This window comes from Sphaeramia orbicularis, chromosome 16 (genome assembly GCF_902148855.1).
Source record: "Sphaeramia orbicularis chromosome 16, fSphaOr1.1, whole genome shotgun sequence".
Taxonomy (NCBI): Eukaryota; Metazoa; Chordata; class Actinopteri; order Kurtiformes; family Apogonidae; genus Sphaeramia; species Sphaeramia orbicularis.
In genome coordinates, this window is record NC_043972.1 from 34611472 (window position 1) to 34634038 (window position 22567).

General features: G+C 39.7%; 1 protein-coding gene across 1 annotated transcript in view; it reads right to left on the reverse strand.

Moving 5' to 3' along the window:
- Positions 1-22567, reverse strand: part of adamtsl4 (ADAMTS-like 4) — a 41625-nt gene that overhangs the window by 17993 nt on the left and 1065 nt on the right. Inside the window, exons 2-5 of the mRNA XM_030158277.1 lie at positions 21713-21776; positions 18231-18814; positions 16266-16938; positions 3853-3952 (exon numbers count right to left, since the gene is read on the reverse strand). Of these exons, the coding sequence (XP_030014137.1) occupies positions 3853-3952; positions 16266-16938; positions 18231-18814; positions 21713-21776 (1421 nt within the window). The remainder of the gene's footprint in view (positions 1-3852; positions 3953-16265; positions 16939-18230; positions 18815-21712; positions 21777-22567) is intronic.

The following is a 22567-nucleotide window of genomic DNA, read 5'->3' on the forward strand; positions in this document are numbered from 1 at the left end:
GGTTTCAGTGTCTTCCTCTATGAAAATATGATCTGAAAACTGCATTATAACATAGTTTACTAACAATTATTACTAATATTAATAGCATTTGATAGCACTTCCCAGAGCCATCAAATATGTAAATAATATGTATATATGTAAAAGAAAAAGTAATATAAATATAAGATTCTCTTGGTGGTTCTGCCTGTCTTCCTGCCCTTTGGTTTTTGTATTTTTGCTGCTGTAAACACTGCAGTTTCAAAGAAGTCATATCTTATCTTATCTCTCTTAGCATTACAGTATTCATAAAATATACACTAATTGTAGACTTTCACAAACTCAGACATTAGCAAGAAAAAAGGGACCCAGTGATGACATGAATGCACTGATGCATAAAATAAATAAATAAATAAATAATTTTTGCTTTAAACTTAACTAATAGGAAAATTCATAGGAAGCAAATCTAAAATTTCAGCAAAATAAATGATATTTATCGCATTTCTTTTTTGCTTTTCATTTGGTTAAGATATAAGGAATAACACTTAGGTGCTGCATCTATGTGTCGTAATGTTATAATTTTCATTATTGATTCATCTGTTGATTATTTTGTTGATTAATTAGGTCTGTAAAATGTAAGAAAAATGGCACTAAATTGAATTTTAGAGTTTCCAAAAGCTCAACATGGCATCTTGAAAAGTATTGTTTGGGTAGTTTAGTGTCATAGAGAAGGATAGAAACCAAGAAGTATTCAAAAGAAGGACAAAACAGAGAATTTAGACCTTTTTTCACACACACACACAAAAAATTCCCTCAAACCAGTTAATCAATTATCAAAGTAGCTGCCAAATTAAGACAATGGTTGACTAACTACTGTGGCTCTAGACATTTGACTTTTTTAATTCAGCTACACAATAACTCACACTAATATGTCTGAACTGCCAAGTGATTTATCCATGTTACTCATATCACAGCTTGTCTCTGTTTGTCTTCCCCTCCTCTGTGTCTCCGTCCAGGCTTGTCCTCCAAACCTCAAGGACACGGTGGTTTAAAATAAGTCGTAACAGAGCAGAGGGCAAGGACACACAGCCGATAGAGAACATTTAAGGGCAGCTGCATTCAGGATAGATACAAGAAGCTCCCTTTCCCTTCTGGAAACACACACAAACAGGGGAGGTGGGCGAAAGGAAAGCCCCTGTGTGTTTTTGCAGACAGTTTGACTCCGGCCGATACCCCGGCGATGACTCCTGGTACAGATGGACAGCATATATCATCTAGATCTGCCTCCATCTTCAAAGTCAAGGCAGGAAATGTACTAACATGAATACTTTCTATTAACTGTCCATCCACGTAGACCGCTCTTTGCTTTGTATGACTTCAGGTGGCTGACGGGCACACATATGGAGACATAATTATATATAATCACATGTACAGTGTAAAATAGATCGCCCTGTATCAATGTTGCGGTATGAAATTACATGTACTGTGCACATTTAGTCTTGTGACACCAGCTGCTTAAATAAGGCACAGATCTGATTTCTGGTGACATATGAATAGTTTGTAAAAACTTTATTGTATGGCTATGCTTTTGAAAAAACAAGACCCCAGAGGCAAACTCTAACAGAAGAAGAGGATATGGAGTGTTAATAATAATAATAATAATAATAATAATAATAATAATAATAAATGGCTTCATACACATGCCAACATCTCTTAGAAAGACTGTATTTGGCTGATGCATATTTTGTGGTAGAATAAACCCACTGCTTAAAGCTGTACAATAAAACAAATCATGATCTGCCATTCACTCTTCACTCTTATTTTTTATCATTTGGATGATATTTTGTATTCTTCAACATGCCACGGATGCAGGCAGGAAATTTGCACGAAGTCAAAACACACAAGCATGAAGGAGAGTGAAAGAGAGACTGGGTAAGGATTCATGCCTCTGATTCTAATTGAGCTGTTTTTTACCAAACTGGTCAAAACTCTGTTTGACATTAACCAGTCAAAAAATAAAATCTTGTGTTTATTTATTTTGCATGCTTTTTGTTGCTTTGCTCCATTTCTTTGTTTTCTGTTTTGTTTTGGTTTTTTTTGCTGGCTAGCAGTAACGTCAAGTAAGCTTGTTGGTTGTGTTTAAGGAATTAAAACCACTGCCAGGCGACATGTGTTGTGCAAAGCACGCTACGTGATGAACTGTAGTAATGAATACAAGATGCATTTTAGACTGCTGTCAGGAGGATTTATGTATTTTACATACTCATATTTCAAGGCTTGATTTATTGTGTTGCCGTGTCTTATTTTGTGGATTAATAAGAGGATCAAAAGGACAAAAATAATCAAAAATCTCTAAGTACAGGTTAGTTGTTGGTTTTTAATTCAACATAGTGTAAGATATGAGACTTTCCATCAACATCATCTATATTATTATAAAAGCCAAGTGGCCTCTGTGTGCGTGCGTGTATGTGTCGGGATTCACACAAAATCTGTACAGAGGTGACTGCTTCAGTTTGGCATACTTATGTATTTTTGGTCAAGGAACAGACTAGCGAATTGGAAATTGATATGACCAATATTTTGGGAGATATTAGTAATTTTGGAATACAATAGCCTTATAATGACGTTGATATACCCAGAATAATTTGGCAGTGGTAGAGTGCGGTACAGCATGGACAAATACACAACAGCAACAAACCTACCACATCTAGAACCCGTGGATCCCCCACAGGTGAACACGCTAGTTTTATATATACCACTGATTCATTGAATTTAGAGATTATGTGAGATATAGGGATATGTATCGTTATCAGGGTATGAAAATCCCTTTTAGATTTTTGGCTCTTCTATGACTATTGCGTGGTGTTCCTGATCTAGTGCCTCCAGCTCTACAGCCGGTGTTGGGAAACTTCAGCCAGCTGATACAGTAATCGCAAGAGTGCAGACAGACAGATACACAAACATACACGAACAAACATTTTTCCACATATTATCTCAGCTCCATTAGGCCATTCATCTACCCTACATGTCCGCCTGCCAATAATCGCATACTGTAAATACACAGCAGCTTGTCCACATAACTCTAAGTCCAAAGACAATTTCTGTTGATATCATCTCACAGCTGTGCGCCTCTTTTTTTTCTGCCACAATCCTCGTGTTTGTAATATTCTCCCAATCCGCTCTTCCTTTTCTCTCCTCTCCTGTTTTTTCTCCCTCCAGCATTGGAAAACAAAGATAAACAGACACACTCTCCCTCTCCACCGTGCTCAACTATTGTACACTTAACAACAAAGTAAACAACTTCATTTAACACCGCACGTTCACACAAGCCACGTCGTCTTCTTCTTCTTCTTTGCTCCCAGTGGTCATGTGACAAAATGCTCGTGTCCCATCACCTCTCACCTCGCTCTCTCTCTGTCTTTCCCTTCCTCTCGTCTCTTTGCCTTTATCTCACTCAGTAGGAATCTGTGCTTAGTCAGAGCAGGGAGGAGAAGCTTGGCAGGAGAGTCGGGGAGAAAGGGAGATGTTGGACAAATGAGAGGAAAAAGAGAGGAGGGAGAGTGTTTTGTTCGAAGAATAAAAGCAGATTGAGTTCCAGTCATTCTCTTTTTTCTTTCCTCCCCTTGACTCTCACCACCCTCGACGCTACATGTGGGCTCGCTCCAATGAGAGGACAGATTGCGGTGGGTTGGACATGGTGTGGAGGCCTGCCAAGAACCTTTACACTCACAGTAATAACAGCAACATTTAACTCACTTAAACACACATTTTACTGTTTCCCCCTCCCAACTTCCACCATTTAATTCTCGCTATAAGCCTATTATCACTACCAAACCCTACACACCGATACTGCTTGTGTGTTAACTCCGTCCTCACCCTCATTGAAAGGTTCCCAGTTGTAGAGGCGACCCATGAACTCCTGGGTGTTAAAGGCTGCACACTGCTCTGCTCTGGAGTCCAACACACCTCCACACACCTGGAGGATGAAGAGAGAGAGAAGAGTCAAAAATCTGTGCCACACATTGGATTAATATGAAATCACTCAGCTATTAAACCGACGACTGCTTCTCTCCCAGTCCCCAAGGAAATAAGGGCGGGGTGGACTATTTGTGAGTAAAAGGCGCGGAAAAAAACAGCTAATAAAGAAAGGGAGAATTAACTTGAGATCATAGAGGTAAATGCAAACACGCCATACTCTTACGCACAAACACACGCACACACACATATACTGTATGTATTCTCCGTGCAGCTCTTGGCAGTCAGCAAGTGTATTAGAAGCATATGGAAATAATAGATTTTTTGGAAGCGGCTGCACACATAAATCCTCCATGGCTTTCAGGGCATGACCACAGAATATATGTGACTGACTGTGTGAGCACGTGTAAGTGTGTGTGCGTGCGTGTGTGTATGAGCACATGTCTAACTTGTGCTTGTTGGAGAAGGGTCCTTATGGTGCCGTATGGAGAGACTTTTAACATACCTGCGCTTCAACGACAGATGAAATGTCAGGGAGAGATGACCCTGCTGCATTTCACTGAACTGACTGTAACTCACTGGGCTTTGTTCTGACACACACACACACACACACACACACACACCCGCACATACACACACACACACACACACATACACACACACACACACACACACACCCGCACATACACACACACACACACACACACACAGCTACCTCATATGGGGAGATACACTCTCGCACAACAAACCTTGGTGGAAATTTAGGCTGGTGAAGTACTAGAAAAGTTCATACAAAAAGTAGTTCAAGCACAATGTGAATGTGAAACCAAATATAATACATAAGCCGGTAACAAAATGCCACTCATATGAGCTCATTGCAACTCAAGAATTTCGAGTATTAGAGTGATATGCTCTCTGGCTCCATGATGACGTTGCCCTGTGAGCGCACTGAGCACCACCCATCATTTAGAACATGCGTTATATACATGTAAGGTGGTTCAAATCCTGTAGAAAAGCTACAAAAATACAAATAAAATATCTTTCCTACATTTGATTTGTCATTTGTTGTGTTAATACTTACTATAGCTACATAAAAATATCCCAAAAGTAGGTAAACTAACAGTCAACTTGTAAAATGTAGGTAATGCAGACGAAATACTTCCACTCTCCATCAGTGTTCTATGAAGCTATAACTACCCTGGTTAAGAACCCGCTGAGTTTACAGCCTTCTGATAAACAGCTGGATAATGAACTAAACACACATACACACACTTCAAATGCCGCACACAGAGCTCTCAGATTTCCTTGCAACTCAAATCTCTGTCAGCTCCACAATTTTCTTGTCTTTCACTCCTGTCTTTCCCGCTCCTCTGTATCCTCTCCTTCTTTTCTCAATCTCTTTTTTCTTTTTTGGACTTTTTCCAGTCACACAGCTGTCACAAACAGCTGGAATGTTCCTCGTCACTCATCTGGGGAAACGAGAGCAAGGGAGTAGTCAAGTTTATACGCACACACAACATCACACACATACTAAAGCATGCAAAGATCCAACGGTTCCCATGTGAACCTCGTAAAGTGTAACGAAAAGACTCTCATGGATAAACTATCAAAGCATGCCATGTACCCGCTGACACCCATCGGCCGTTCTGTGGCCGTCCTGTCACAAGGCGCCCATAAGGATCCACTGCTGTTTCACACTGTAACAGGCTTATTGTAGGCATTCATAGACGCTGTTGGACAAATCACTTAAAAAATTTAATTAGCAATAATTAACAAGCAAGGCTGTTAATAAAGTATATACCGCTGCCCAGGGTCTGTGTCGCAATGTTAGGAAAAGTTAGAAGGTCCTTGGATCTCCTGCTTTTCATGGATCTGCTCTTAAATTCAATGGGTTCATTCTTGTCCCAGTGTTGGGCACTAATTAGTCATAATATATAGAGTTGCATAATTAGATTACAAATGGGCGTAATATTTAATTAAATGTTCAGTTTGTAATTTGTAATGGCATCTAGACATTAAATTGCAAATTGCAGCCAATCTATCACCGCCCCCGCCCTGATGGAAGACGCTTAAATGTGAAAGGACCTCATTAGAGGCAGTGAAATATAGAAGGTGATTCACGTACCGAAAAAGTGACAAAACTACAAGACGATATAGAAAGACTGGTCTGATCTGCTGTACAAAGAGTGTAATATGGGGAACTCCTAAAGGTTCAAAGGTTATTCTAAAGGTATTCTAAACCAATTCAAACATGACGTTGAACCACAAAATGACTCAAATGGATAAATACACTGCCAAAAGACCCCATCTGGATTAAATAAGTAAATGAGTACCATCCTTCCACTGGATAATTACTGCAGTGATCAATATGTTTCAGCTGCAAAAACTGATTTAACCCTAACTGATGCAGTGAGGAGCTTCTTACTCCTTACACAGCTGTCAGGTTTCTAGAGAGCGTTAAGACTGGACAGTGCCAGGACTCATCAGCCTCATCAGGTTTGTGAAAAAGTGGTTCAGGGAGGAAGAATTTCACACATGGACTGGCCTCCACAGAGTCTAGATCTGAAGCCCATTGAGAATCTGTGGGATGTGATGGAGACGACTTTATGCAGGTCTGACTCTCCCATCATCAATGCAAGATACTGGCAAGAAATTAATGCAACTCTGGACAGAAATAAATGCTGTGGCATGTATTGTGATGTTGCATAAGCATTCTGTGGCATAAACAAGGTGGTCCAATGACATAGTGTCATTTTTGTACATTCGTTTCAGTAAATAGCAGAGGTGGGTAATCCCAGGTTCATCATGTCAAAGTCCTGCCATGTATTGGTTCCAACCTGTTCACTGAACCAGCCCATTTTGATGAGCACAACTCCTCATCCAGGTAGATGGGATAATTAGTGGAATCACCTGAGTTAAGTGAGCAGGTTAGAATCAATACATGGCAGAACTTTGACCTGATGAACCTGGGATTACCCACCTCTGGGAAATAGTTTACATGCATAAAATAGTATTCATTCTAATACTATACATCTGTTTACTGTAGAACAGTACAGTAAGGACAAATTCATCCTGTCTCTACATCTAGTCAGGCTCCATTCATTAGTTTTAGTGTTGTCTGTGATTGATTCTTGTTAAATTTGCATCACATCTTCCACCCACATTAACTGTCCTGTAAAACATTTGAATGTAATCAAAACGCTGTGAAATGGAGTAAATTACATTATTTATTACTACTCATTTTAACAGCATCTGTTCCTAAACCAGTGTTCTATCATCCCACCAAGTGTCATGAGAATGAAACTAGGTGAGATTCAGTGGTTTATGTATAATATTCCTGATAAACAAACCAATAAGCATACGAAGGCGAAAACACAACCTCTTAATTGTCACATGAGAGTGTGTTGCGTTTGAAGTTTGAAGGTCATTTTTAGTCTGTGATCCGGTGCTTCCTAAGTGAGTGCGTAAATCTGCCCTGGTGTGTGTGAAATGTGGTTTGTAATGGTTGTAAATATTTCTGCAGGACATAAACATGTTTGGACCAGCTTTAAAGCAGATAGTTCCTGTATATGTCTGGATGTGTGTGTGCTTGTGTCACCATAAACAATAAGTGGACAACACCCCTGAACATAAACACACACACATGCAACGATGGGATGGTGTGTGTGTGTGCAGATATGGGACGCTTCAGTAGCTACAGTGAAAGAAAAAAAAAAAAAAGACAGTAAGAGCTGCCATAAAAGACTAAAAGGGAATTTAGGAATGCAGCTAAAAGTTAAGTGTGTGAACTCATGCATTGGTGACTGTACGAGCACTGAAGGGCGAGTTTATTCTCTTCTCAAAAATGTTTAGGGTGTGTAAAAACAGAGAGAGCCTAATGGACTGAATAGAAGACGGAGAGTAAAAGCAGAAGAAAGAGAGGAGGTGTTCAATGGCGTTTCATGGTTCTGGGCTGAATTTGTGTGTTATTGTAAGGTCTGGTGTTCCCTCATTTACTGTGAGTGCAGGGTTAGGAGGTCTCCACATAATCACCAAGGGGAGCGTGAACGGACGGCAAGGGGAGGGGAGGAGTGACAGCAGCAGAGAAAAGAAGACTGGCAGTTATTGAAAAGCCGAAAAGAGGGAGAGAAAGCAGAGAAATGGCTTTTACAGAGGCAAAACACTTGAATGGAGGGAAAGACAAGGAGGGAACGGCGGTTTGTGGTGAGAGAAAGGCGGTGAGGATGGGTTTGGGCCTGTGGATGAAATCAAACACAACCCAAACTAAGCAATTACTAGGCAACATGAAATATATATAGTATAAAAATGTTCCAGGCTGTGGTTCATTTTATTAACTGATGTAAGAAGCATTACATGTATTGTAATTAGACCTTCTAATTAGGCCTTTTATTTACTTGTTAAGCAATAGGTTTGCAGTTTTCCACTGGTTTGGGGGGAAAAATCAATAACAATGCAATCTGATGTAAATAGTTGTTTTATTTTGTAGTTGTGTTGTTATATTCATGTGGATGCTGCCTGTTAGTGTGATACTGATGTAATTACTGAGATCTGTAACATCAGAGACAAAATATGACCAGTCAGCTGATCGCAGGCCAACATGGTATCAATGTCTGAAGAAACCTCTGCAGCGTTTCCACATAATCTGAACTAAAGTGACTTGAACACAACGCTGACCCTTCACAGATGTGTGACAGTTGTATGTTACTGTGAGGTAACGTTAAAGCTCCAGGAGGCAAAATTTATTAGACTTTTAGATTTTGGTCAGTATGGTTGAACACAGGTCTTGTCAGAGTTTACAGATATAAAACTGATGATTTATAGTTGTAATAACATGGCCTCTAACTGTGAGATTTCACCGTCACTTCAGAATCTTGTAGCGTTTTTCATTATATCTAGTCAATGTTTAGGAAACAAATGCTGTTTATGCTCCTTTTTTTGTCTGATTTTGTCATACTGCAGCTTTAATATAAAAACAAAAATGAAAGCAGTTGTGAAAAATGTTAAAACTTTATTTACATTTGAGGATGTGCCACTTGTTAACAGTAGGAGATTGGGGAAATAAGTTTGCTGATAATTTCTGTGCAGATTATGGTGTCACAATTTATATTATATACAATTATATATAAATCTATTATATTTATATACCTACTAAAATGTGTCAATTAAAGGTTCTCATGAAGTTGCTTTTATATAAATGATTTTAATAATTGAAGCATACTTGTAATAATTCCATTCATTTCTGTTTATTTGAATTCTTTTGGATTATTATGGATACACATATTAAGTCATTATCATGTTAAATAATTATGCTCATGATGAAAACTGAAAAAATCTACCAGTTCCATTTGATCTCGGTGATCTATTATATAGAGTTTAACCAGGTTTTAAAACTGCTTTAGTTGTTCAGGTGAAAATGAGGAACAATGGACAAAACTATAAAAAAATAAATAAAAATAGGCCCCAGTGTGTATGACTGTGAACCTCCCTTCTGTCATCTCTCATTAAGTGCTACCAAAAGACCTCTCAGGGCGTCTGTTGATCAGTCAGTAAACAGAGCAGAAGGATGAGCTGAAAGATGGAAAAGCTGTCGGTCACTGAGCAGCAAACTGACAAGGAGAGAGAGTTAAAGATGGATAGCAGTGGAGAGCAGGTGAAAAGAAAGAGAATCCAGCTGGTGAAAGAGTGAGGCAGTGTTTTCGTACAGGAGCTGTGAAAGTTATAGATGTGTTTTACTACCAGGGAGGAGGGAGCAGAGAAAGGGTCTGGGAGAAGATCATGTGAAGTACAGAGGGGGTTAATACCTGTGGGCTGAAGGCTTTGTTGTGCACACATAAAAAAATGCCACACACACTAAAACACACACATGTCAAGGCCCTGATCACACATAACGTCCTAATGTGAAACACAAACGCCCACAAGACTAATGAGTTTGGAGGAGGAACAGATTATGTGGAAAGCAGGAACCTTTCACCACATGCGTGTTTCCGTAGGAAAAGTCCAGGTGACACGTCATCATCATCATCCTTTATGCTCAATCATTCCACATACAAGTCTGTTCCTGCACAGCTGGTCATATAACCTCAATACCACGCACACGTTAAGGCCGGCCGGTCATTCCTCAAACACTAATGTGACTTCACATGGACAAAACAACTGACCTGCAGCCATAAATCAATATGCCCAAGTCAGCAGGGCTAATCACTGTATGCATGCACACAATCCATGACATAGATTAATATGTGAGCATTAGTGTGTGTGTGTATATGCTCATGTAAGTGTTTGTCCTCAGTAATTAACATTCTTTAGGCGAATCTTGTGACTGAGGCCGTGTGTCGGCGCTTTGCAGGGCACCAACAGGCCATAGCCTTGACCCTGATGGGAAGTCAGGAGTGCTCCAGAGGAAACAGCGCTCATCCATCAATAAAAGAGAACGCCCAGAGGGAAAAGGCCCCAAGGCAGCGCAAAGCCAACAGCGAGACACTGAGACCGAGCCCCAAAACAGCCTGAATGTACATGAAGAAGGAAAAAAGGAAAGAAAAGAACTCCCAATAAACACCATAACCATGAGATCAATAAATGAAACAAGAGCTTTGTTCAGAGGGATTAAAAATGACAGACTTACCATGTTCCACTTTCCATGTGAGTCTTTTGCAAACCCACATGATATTTCTACAAACCAAAGTGTTTTTATGCACTGTCATAATTCTTGATTTAACACTTCTTTTCACAGTAACACATGGCAGTGTGAGAGAACAGCTTTGCTCTTCATTTTTAACACTTGTTCAGTCTGGGTTGAACCACAGATTAAATTGCTTTAATGTGCAGTTTTCTGCTTCTTCTGTCTCGTGTCATTAACAAGGTGATTTCAGATTTGGATCTAAAGTTGTAACAGAATCGTTTTGACTCAATAATCTCACGTCTCTGCTGCAGAAACAATGAGCTCTTCTATCTGTGCACGTTTTGGGGGGAATTGTGATTGATTTAGTCAATGTTTCCGATGAGTGCTTGTGTTGTTTTTGCGGTGGGAAATAACTATTACTGAATGTACTTTTACTCAAGTACTGTACTTCAGTATAATTTCAAGCATTTGTACTTACTGGACTGTTTACACTGAATTCTATTTCATGGACAGCTTTAGTAGTTAATTTTAAGAGGAAAATTTTACAGTCAATAAAAGCTTTTAAACTGTATCACATTACTGCAGAATAATCCAACGGTTTCCTGCTTTCTGGCTTCTTCTGTCTAACAAAAAGCACTGTCACATTTCAGATATTATAAGTTGTTCCAAGAAATAGTGAGTTTTCTGTTTAAACGTCTCACATGGTTTTACTTCAATAAACATCTAAATCATCCAATATGTCACCAAAAATCAAAGATTGGATAAAAGAAGGAAAAAAAAACAGAAACAGATTTGTGTATCAGACCTTTGTTTTGTTTTATTTTATCTTTGTTCAATTTTCATTCATCGGCAGCTGAATTCATCTGGTTTTCTGCGCATACAAATCTCAGTATATACCAATAGTAAAATGATAACACAACACTGATGCTTCAGAATTAATAATCCAATGAAGTCTATATAATAATATATCACTTAGAGGGACTGAACCAGTACTTTTACTTCAGCACTTGCTGCTATATATTGTGCTATGTAATTTTACTTCAACCACTGGTTGTTTTAGGGACCATTTAGATTGTTTGTATTATTGCACAATAAATTTTACTCATGGTTTTTATTATCATTCTAATGTTTATATGCACATGGTCACTGTTTCTGCCTGTCCTTGCCTGAACCCACATAAAAAAGACAATTAAAGCGACTAAATAAACACAAAATATTCACAAATCTCCATGTGTATAACATCTGTGCAAAAGCATAAAAGGGCAGCGGAGGATAAAAACATGAAAGACAGATCTGAAAGGAGCTCATTGCATACAGAAGCTGACCTAAAGAGACTTTAACAACAGGTATCTGTTTTTTGTGCAGAAGCAGGTATGTGAACTTGTTAAAGTAGTAAAGCAAACAAAGTACCGATCAGTCTGAATGAGTCCATGTGGCTGAGTGTTTGTACATGTGTGCGCCACGGCTCGGCACATCTGGGCCTGTTTGTCACTTCACAAGAACAACAGTAAGCGTGGCAGTAACAGAAAGCGCTCCATACGCAGTCATTAGTGAGAAGTGCAGCTCTGTGCTGATAGTCATAATAATATATTTCCTGTGTAATGACAGAGTGCGATTAGATCATCTGACTCTCGCCGCAGCAGCCTGAAGCCACATTTGAGTGTCTGGAAGATTACAACATAAACTGCTCATGTTTCAGGTACGAGGAGTGAGATCAATGATATGTTGTGTCTGCAAAACAAAAGGATTTTGGGTTTTTTTTCACTTGTCTGCCAGTGTGCATCTCTTCAGGCCATGAAGTGAACTATTACCTGCGTGTATCTTAAATCCACATGTCTCTAGTCTAACCACACTGTTGGTAATCTCAGTCAATACTGGCTCTCAAAAGCAGACAGAAAATGCTTAGAGAATGACAAAACTTTGGGCTGAAAGACATGAGAAAGGAGAGGACAATAAGTGGATTGTATATTTCTGTGAAAAGTCTACTTCAAGTTTGTGTCTCAGGCAGCTTCTTCTCAAATTCCACCTTTTTCCTCCCCTCTCCCCCTGACAGAATAACTTCTCCTCTTGTTACACTCTGCACTTGCTCATACAAACACACCATTTTCCGTGAATCCCTCTCTTCCTCTGACACAAACTTCCTCTTGTCTTCCTGCAGACTCTTTTTCTCTCCATCTCTCTCCATCCTCTGCTGCTTTTTCCACCCCTGGCTGCCATTTTATTCCTGGTTTCATGCACTTTTAAACACTTCTTCCCCCCTTCATTCATCTCCATTTCTTCTTTGCCCTGCTCCCTCCCTACCTTTCTTCCCCTCTTGCCCTCCCACTACTGTGTGCAGATTTTCTAAAAACAGTACCCTCTTTCACTACTACTTAACCACGTCACTTCCTCTCCCACCCTCCCCTTATAACCTCACTCTAACACCTAACACACACACATCATATGAGCACACACTCTTCCCCTTTTGCCCTTCTCATTTCCTCTGTCCCTCTCTTGGTTCCCCACTTGCTTCTATGCAACAGCAAAAACACACATACACACAGTTCGTCACACTTGTGATGGGCCTCAGGCGCCCTGTGTTATGACAAACACACCTAATAGATAATAGGATGTGTCACACTCAGTCTGCCTCACTCCTCAATCTCACTCATATACAGTGCAAACAAGCCCAGGCAAACTCCTACATTTATCAGTATCTAAACCTATATTTAAAGGAATGACAACACCTATAAAAATATGAACCTCGAATGTGGACCAACAATTGTGTGCAGGAACAAACAGGACGATTGCACAGGCTAATGTTGGGTAAATATGTAACCCAATGACTCAGGCTCAGGCATCACAGGACTGCTATTAGTGCTGCTGGCACACAGAGGACAAGTATCCTGCCAGCTACTAAATCTGTTTTAACATGGGGGCTATCACAGTGAGACAGAAAGAGAAAGAGAGGGGGATGAAAGAGAACAAGAGAGGGAGCGGCTCTGCCAAATTATCTAAAGAGGGAAAAAGTCAAGGGCCCAAAAGTGTCTACTTCCACCTAATGAGAGCCAGTCGCATAAGTTAAGAATGAGAGGGAAAATGCATTAAGTGTGTAGGTGTGTGTTGAAGCCAATCTTATCATCTCCCTCAGTGCCCTCACTTAAGACAAGACAACTACAAGTGGTCTGCTCGAATCAGTCACATGCCATGTATTTTTATCTCCATGATGAAATTTTGTTGGGACTATGAATCGAATTTCCCACTGTTTATATAATTTTCCTGTTTCCACACACATTTTGTGCCATTTCTCACATGCTGAATCGATTTTGACAAAACCCAAGTGGGAATAAAACCTTTTACTATTCCACTTTGGTACTTTTTCCTAACTCTGTCAACCTCAAGGCTATAATGTGAAATTGTTAATAAACAGTTTGTCCATATTGTAAACCCAACAAATCGTATCAAACAAAACTTGTTGCAATTTATGGAAGATATTTGATTCCTGAGGTTAAAACAGGACAAACTTCAAGCTGAAATGTGTAACTTTCCATATGTTGGACTGTTGATTGATTTGTGTCAGAAACACAGCAAAGATAGTACAGATTGTGTGAGGGTCTGCTGTTAATTTAAAACAGCCTTTGCATCAGGTGGAAAATGTGCACGTTTGCAAAGTGCTGCTGAAATTATTTATTTTCTTACTGATAAGATAAAGGTTAACACATGTTCTGCAGGACAGGTGCAGCTTGATAGTGTGATCAATAATGAAGACTGTGGCACTTGTGTGTTAAAATATGCCACCATACCTAGAGATTTATGACAGACGTGAACACAATAGCTCACTTTGTAACTAGAAAAACATTTATCCAGTTTCAGTATCTTACTTACACACACAAATCTTGCATTTAACTGAGTGAAATCAAGCATGGCATTCCTGTCTCAGTGAAACCTGAGTTACTACGAGGTCGCCCTCAGTTTCTCACCTGTACGATGAGGGTGAGTTGGCCCATCTGACATGACTGGCCTGTCTGTGGCTGCTTGTCTTGGCAGCATGTGCACTGACTTTACTACTAATGCTCACACTGGCAACACAGAAAGCTATGAGGCAGGTTGCAACCCCAATCATCGCTGCAGGTCCGCGCCAGAATACATGGAGCACATAATTACGTGTGAAGCCACACAACAGAGGTGTGTATTCTGGACACGGCCCAGAATATACACACGCCCTGGAGAAGCGGTGGCACTTTCAGAAAGTTTCCATCTGAGCGCTCACAGACAACCAGTTAGTGTCAGAGCTCTAAAATGATCTACCTATCAAATACACACCACTGATGTTCAGCTCCTCAGTTTACAGCTGCCTATCTGCTCGTTAAACACATGTCACATGTACAAATCAACCATGACTTTAGGAGGTCGACCAGTATGGCTTTTTAAGGCCACTGAAGATTATTAGTGATCAAGTCGACAACAGATAACTGATATTTAGAAATTATATATGCAAAAGACACCAAATCTAACACATCGTTAAAAATTACATTAGTAAAAACATGTGCATGGAGCAGCATTTCTTAACTTATGTGTAATAGATAAATAAACAATATAACCTTCAAAAATGTATACAGTAAATAAAAACATAATGTGCTGTACACTTTTAATACTCCTCAGCCAAATATAGTGTAAGATTCTGTTGAAAGTTACAGCCCTACAATTTAGATTAGATCATCTTTGTGTAAAACTTATAAAATGCATATATATATATATATATATATATATATACATATATATACATATACATATATATATATATATATATATATATATATATACATATATATACATATACATATACATATATATATATATATATATATATATATACATATATATATATATATATATATATATATATATATATATATATATATATATATATATATATATATATATATATATATATATATATTTGAACATACTCAGATATTATAACTGCACAAGGCCATCTGACCTTGAAAAAGTAGGTCAAGGTCACCTATTTTCAATCGGCTTCTGCTCCATGCCAAGATGCATCCACAGTATAAATGTGGTGCAGATATTGCAATGCATTCTTCAGATAATGCAATCATGTCTTTGAAAGGACAGACAGACAGACAGACGACAAAACGATTACAATACCCCTTGGCCGAGGGGTAATAAAATGTAAAGGTGCAATATTTAACATTAGCATGTGCTCATGTGTTTACATTAAGCTTGTGAGGCAGTTGGTTGGTCGTTGACATTAGTAAACTTCATTTCTAAGCTAATGGTATCTTGTATTGGACACAGTTGCTGCTGGTGAGAATCAGAATAGAGACACTGAGACTCTGGTGTGATTATAAGGACTTAAGACTTGAGTCCAAAATGTACAAATCAATCTACAGGCTGTTATCAGGATGTAAACAAGTAAACAACAGATTGGGATTCTGGTTTTTTAAGGTATTTGCAACCCACTGGATAAATTGGAATTGAAAAAAAAACTTTATAAAATCATAAAAACTGCTGAGTATTGGATCTGATAAAAGGTGATGCAGATAATTGGAATTTCCATATTTGTGTTATTTTGTCATATTAGCAGGATAGATACAGACATGACGGTATAAAATGGAGGTTTACATTAAGTGGAATATTTCTTTTGCATCTCAATATCATTAGTAAAGATTTAGACACAACTTCTGGATCTCACCTGTGAAAAACACCGACGGTATTCCTTCTCCGGCCCCGAGCATCTGTAGTTCTGCAGTGTGGTTCTCCCTCCCTCCTGGCCTGCATCTACTCCCAGATATGGGATGTTGGGATGCTGCAGTGGATAGATGTTTCCGGCGGCCGGGGCCTGGGGGCTGAAGGCCGGGTGGTGGTCTCTGTCTCGGTGCAGAGGGCTGGAGCGGTGCAGAGGCGACGAATAAGGGGATGAGATGTCAGGTGAGCTTGGGCGTGACAGAGGTGGGACCGGAGGAGGCGGTGCGGTGACGGAGTGCCAGTTAAACTGTCGGCGGCCGGGGACAACAGGCGGAGATGAGGAGCGTGAGAAAGAGTAAGGGGGTGAGACCCTCCCCCTCACATGTGTACCAGTGTGTGACGGTCTGTTCACGGGGCGGTGGGGTTTGCTTGTGGTGGTGGTTGTAGTTGGCGTCTCCTCGGCGGCAGGTGTCCCTGTGCTCTCCTGCTCCGCCTCCCTCTCCTCTTCCTCCCTCCTGCTGTTCTCCTTATGCTCTTCGTTGGCAGTTAGCTCTGGAGGCTGCGAGGCGTCTGCGGCATCTGTACTATTCGCTGTATGACGAGCCTGTCTGTTGGGACGGTGCAGAGGCAGAGAGAACGGGACTTTTCCATATCCGAACTGTCCTGGACGGATGGTAGACCTTAGAGTCCAACCGAAGAAGACAAAGACCAGACGGAGGGACAGGAAGGACAAAGAAACAAAGTTTGTTACAAAAACAGCCTGAGGCAATGACAGAAATACAGACAAGGCATTTCAGACACAGCTCATGTTGCCTGTCCAACATAATTAAAACTGACATGGGAGCCTGAAAACAGGGTCTGTTTGTGTGATAAAAAGCAGAAATAATAATGCAATAACTGCAAATGCAACTGATCCCAAAAGAACAGAGAAACATATCTAACAATAATACATTTACAATGTTAAACTATTTAACAAACCTTCTTGATTGCAAAACCATGTTAACACTGAAATTTCAGTTTTAACGATGTATGTATAGTGTTATTTTGAGGAAAATACAATACGGTACGGGAAAATACAGTCAACTGATATGGTTTAGTGGTGACACCACTAGCAATTATTAGTAATTATCAGGAAAATAACCAATACTTTAAACCATTATGAATTAGAACAACTGCAACACAAAACTTGTAATGTCTTTAATGTGGCTACGGAGTCAATTTTTATGCTGAACTGGACATATTATAAATAATAAACCACCAAATAATACAAAAATATTCTACACAACAAATGCTAAATATCAGATCTAATAATTGGCTGGGCTGATGATCCGTTAACATCCTGTATCAGTTCCTCTTGCTGCATTTGCTAGCCCTTAACTTCTCCTATTTATCTTTAGTGACAAATCACACTCATTACTCACTTCCTGTGTCCTGGGGTCAAATTCATGGAAAATATGATCTCATTATGCTTAGCAAAGTAAATGGAACACTTTCCTCATTGCCAAGTTTTTGTTATTATCAAACTAAATTATGCATTTGCCAAATAAAGAATTTGAAAAACACATGCAATCATTTCAGCAAGCTAGCTGCTTGAATATAGTTATTATTTCCATATTGTAACTTTTGTGATGATGTTTATCAGCAAATATCATGTGTGCATTACTAAAATTAGATGCTGAACTCAAAGATGTCACTGCCTCAAACTCATGCCATCACAGATTTTGTACGTTTTCTGGGTGTTCGGGAGGTTAAACACATTGAAAAATCTCCATGCATTAAATATCAACCCTGTGTGTAGTTGTAAATATCCTGTTTTCATTTTTTTATTGTTACAGTCAATGGTTATAATGTTTTCTGGGCTGCAGGTGTTTGTTTGTACCATAAGTTGTATCCCGTTCTTCTAATACAGCCATGACCGACATTGTGGTGATTCAAATACCAATATTTAATAAGTGTAAGAGGTTTGACTCACCTCCTTGTAGGCACTCCCTCCCGATTGGTGGAGATGGACCGTCTGTTCCCGCCCCCTCCGGGTCTGACTGCACCTGGACTGGGTGGTCTCCTGATAATCCGACCTGGCTGGTTGTTGTAGCCGTGAAAAGGAGCTTGATAGGGAGATCGATAAACAGACGCACGGTCCTGATTGGCTGGGGGGAATTCTGGCGGATAAAAAGGAGCAGCTGGATTGGTCTGTCCAGATGCCGGTAAAGAGGCCCCTCCCCCTCCAGCCGGAGTGTTCCTGTACAGAGACAATCCTGGGTTTTGATTGGGGGAGAATGGTGAAGAGTGATAGGGTGTATGTTGCCCAGGGTGACGAGGAGGGTAGAAAGGCCGCATAGGTGAGATGACGGGACCTCTGATGCCATATCCTGCCCAGTTTGGGGAAGAGTGGGTGAGGGGAGGGGCTTGTGGAGGTGGAGGAGGTAAACACTTCCTGCTCCTGTGAGACACGCCCACGCCACAGGTCTGAGAGCAGCCTGACCACTCCGCCCAGACAGACCACACCCCCTCCACAGGCTCCGCCTCAAACACCTGTCTGGACCTACGACCTGCCACCTATCACGCACAAACACAGAGAGAGAGAGAGAGACGTATGATGATGTTTCCATTCAGAGATTCACAGTATTTACTAGGATCAGAGTAAACATCATTTTTCTCATAATCTCTCAATACCTGTGTATTTCAGAAATGTGCATTTTATTTTTCTTTTATTCAGTACATGAAATCAAAACATATACCAAAACCAGACTTTCACTCATTTTACAAGACATAACAAAAATACTATATTGTGTTTTTGGACAAAAAGTTAAATGACCTTGGTATATGTGTGTTTTGAATTTGAATTTCTGAAAATGCACATTATATTAATTTCAACAGTTGATCTGCTGGGGACTAGATATAAGGATGCACCAATCATTTTTTAATGCAGACAGATTCAAGCATACAAATTTATGGAAAAAAAAAAAAAAAAAGTTTAATATAAAATGACCATTGCACAAAGCACATGTTATATGCCAATATGGATACTGGCTGATAGCGAATATCAGCCGATACCAATGCCTACCCGATATATCAGTGCATCCCTAATTAGGTATTTTCTGCTTCCCTAAAAGTCCACTTTCAATATTTGTGCACTGAAGACTTCTGGTTTTTACACCACACTTGTAAAAATTTCATGCTACACCATGATTGGCTCTAAGTGTTTTTGACATCATAAAAATGGCCAGTAGTTTTGCCCCTTAACTTAAGATTATGTACAATAAAGGCAAAGGTTATGGTGAATAAGATCAGATCACATCAGATCAGATCAGATAAGATTAGATAAGATAAGATAAGAAAAGATAAGATAAGATATTCCTATATTAGTCCCACAAGGGGAAATTCAAGATTTACAGCAACAAAGCACTCAAGAGCAAAAAAGAACAAAATCAAAATAAAGACAAATCCAAAACAAGCTATAAATACTACATATAAATGAGCATTTATATGGTTTGATTTGATTTCAATCTTGTAGTTGCATTTCTTTTTTAAAAATTCTTTATGTTTGTTTGGTTTGTACATGTATTTATGGTGGAAATTCACTATAAAAAGAGGAACTAAGTCTTTTATGATGTAAAGAGTGGAGTGGAGTGAAAAATAGATTTGGGAAAATAAAAATCAAGTGGAAATCAAGTGGAAAATAAGTACACTTGTCATATATCTGAAAATGTCTACTAGATACATTTATATTTATTCCCTCTAAAGGAAAGATGTGAAATAGTTCTTGTTTTTGTATCAGAAAATGGATACTCAAGTCACAGTAAAACTGACTAAATTATGATCTTCCTTGTCAAGTTAGCTAAAAGTACTTAGATATGTTCAACAGTTATCAACGGTTAGCACTAAATCTGCTGCAAAAGCCATAAAAACTGCACGCTTGGCAAAATGTTTTTTTGAAAAAGGACTTCACTTTGCAGAAATGTTGCCATTGCAAAATCTAAAATCTCTGGAAAGGCTTATTTCTTCACAGTAACTGAGTCCACTGATGAGCTGTAGTCTCGTGAGTTTCCTTCCTTTGTGGCCAAAATATAAATCCTGAACTCCTCACAGTCCTCTTGGGTTTAGAACAGACTCAGTCACCTGCCAACATCTTATGAGCAGATGGATCAACTCATCGGAGCTGGTGTCATATAGATGTGCAGCAAAAATGACAAGATGTGGACTGATTCAACCCTGGCTCGGTGCATTTCTGTTTGTGTATGTGTTGTGGGTGCCAGGTTGGGCTTTGATGCCTTCCCCTGCGGTTGTAGATAAATGTTTCTCCTCTCATTTCATAACTGAAGTGCTGGCCTGGTTGGCAGACCAGCAAACATAAGAGCAGAACAAAAGTTTCCATTCAGAGAGACTCCAAACATAAATCTGTACTCCACTTCTCTCCGGCCTGTTGGTCAGAGTGTAAACGGGCATAAAGGTGCAAGCAAACACATGTTTACACTGTTTATGTTTAGAGAGATAACAGCAGTAAGTGACAGCATAAGGTGAGAAAATATGGATTAAAAAAAACAAGATATATTTTTCCTGAATGGCCATATGCAACATATTTTTGATGCTTTTCATAGGTGAAGGAGGTTAAATGTCCAGTTCTTAGCCAAAGATGCAGAATATGTTAGTAAAACACTGACTTAACAGTGTCAGTAAAGTATATTACACAAAGTCCTGTAGGTTACAGTGACTTCTTGCAACACACTGAGTGCTGACAGACTTCAAAAAATCACTTTAAATGGTTCTGAACACATTTGCTAGCCCAGCAACTTATCACCCATGATGCAATGCTCTGTAAAATAATCTACATTAGTTGTCTGCACAATTAAATGTACATCGAGCCTCATCCACTGGTTTAACATTCACAATAGACATTTGCTTCGTCCCACAAAGAACAAGTCACGATACATCAAGTCCATTCCATATACTGTCCAGCTCTGGTACAGTATTGTCCAGATTAAAGGAGTTCCTGTCTCAGTCTGGGGTAAAATGACTGGAGAAGGTGGGAGAAGAGGAAGGAGAAAGGGGTGAGAGAAATGGAGGGGGGCTGCTCTAATGACTGTGTGTCTGGGGGGGAGGTGTGGTCTGCCATAATGACTGACATCAAACACACAGCTGCCACATAACTGGGACCATTAATGAGCTCCGTGCAGTGACCCTGCAGCAGCCGCCGCTGACCCCTGCAGCTACTGGTTCAACTCCTGCGACACTGTACCACCACACCTGGCCAGGACACGGCCTCAGCCAACACAAATCTGAATCCCTGATAGCAAACTGATTTGCATGGCTTTATTTTTTGAGCCTAGATAACAGGACTGGAATTGACTTGTGTGATCTCCAGCTGTGGGTCCCTTTAATCACCGTCACCTTTCACCCTTCTACAGAGAAGCTGTTGTCTCCGTGAATCTCACTCATGATGAGCTAATGACTCACCTTCTTCTTGGCAGCTTTGGTCACGGAGGTCGTGACCACCACACAGCCCCACAGCACATAGAGCCTGGAAGAAAGAAGGAAAGACGATGAAGGGAGTGGCACAAATGCAAAACATATAGAAGGTTGAATAAGGTCTTTTATGGGTCTTTTCCATGACCTAAAATGAAACTGGTATATGCTGTATGTTTTCAAACAGACTTGTATTTTTCTTTGACCTTTTCTCAAATGTAAATCTTATGAAAAAAGTGTTGAGTGAACACCCTATCAAATGTTCCAGTGACCTAACTGTACTTTAGCAACCAATTATGCCACTTTCTTTCCCTCTACAGGTGGTGTGTGGGCTCGGGGAGGGTTAACAACAGCCTCTTTTTCCCTTCAAGGTTCACAGCCAAGCATCTCAATCAATCTGGGAAAAGCCTGGGAGGTGCTAACAAACTAATGGGTTTAAACAGCGAGCATGTTTTCCCTCTGCATGCTTCACTCTGGGACTGTACACACCCTGAGGATGTGGTTATAACACACACAAACACATATAGACACACACTCAGGCAAAATCAGTCACAACTTCCAAAATCATCCTGCACTGTAGGTGCTTTTTATTTGAGGTTTGATGTTGTGTCTGATGTGGGTTTTGGTTTGGTGGTGTTATGTGTCCTCTTTAATTATGGCCTCATGTGCTTAAATTTGAGGTGAAGTACTTAAGAATGTATGTTGACCCACCTCAAACTGACCAGATTAAAAGCTGTCCATCTGAGAAAGTGATTCAAAGTGTATTTTTACTTGAGAATGTGTTTATTACACTTGTTTAATAAAAGACCCAGCTCATTTAAAGAGTTTCACTTGAGTTTTCTTGTG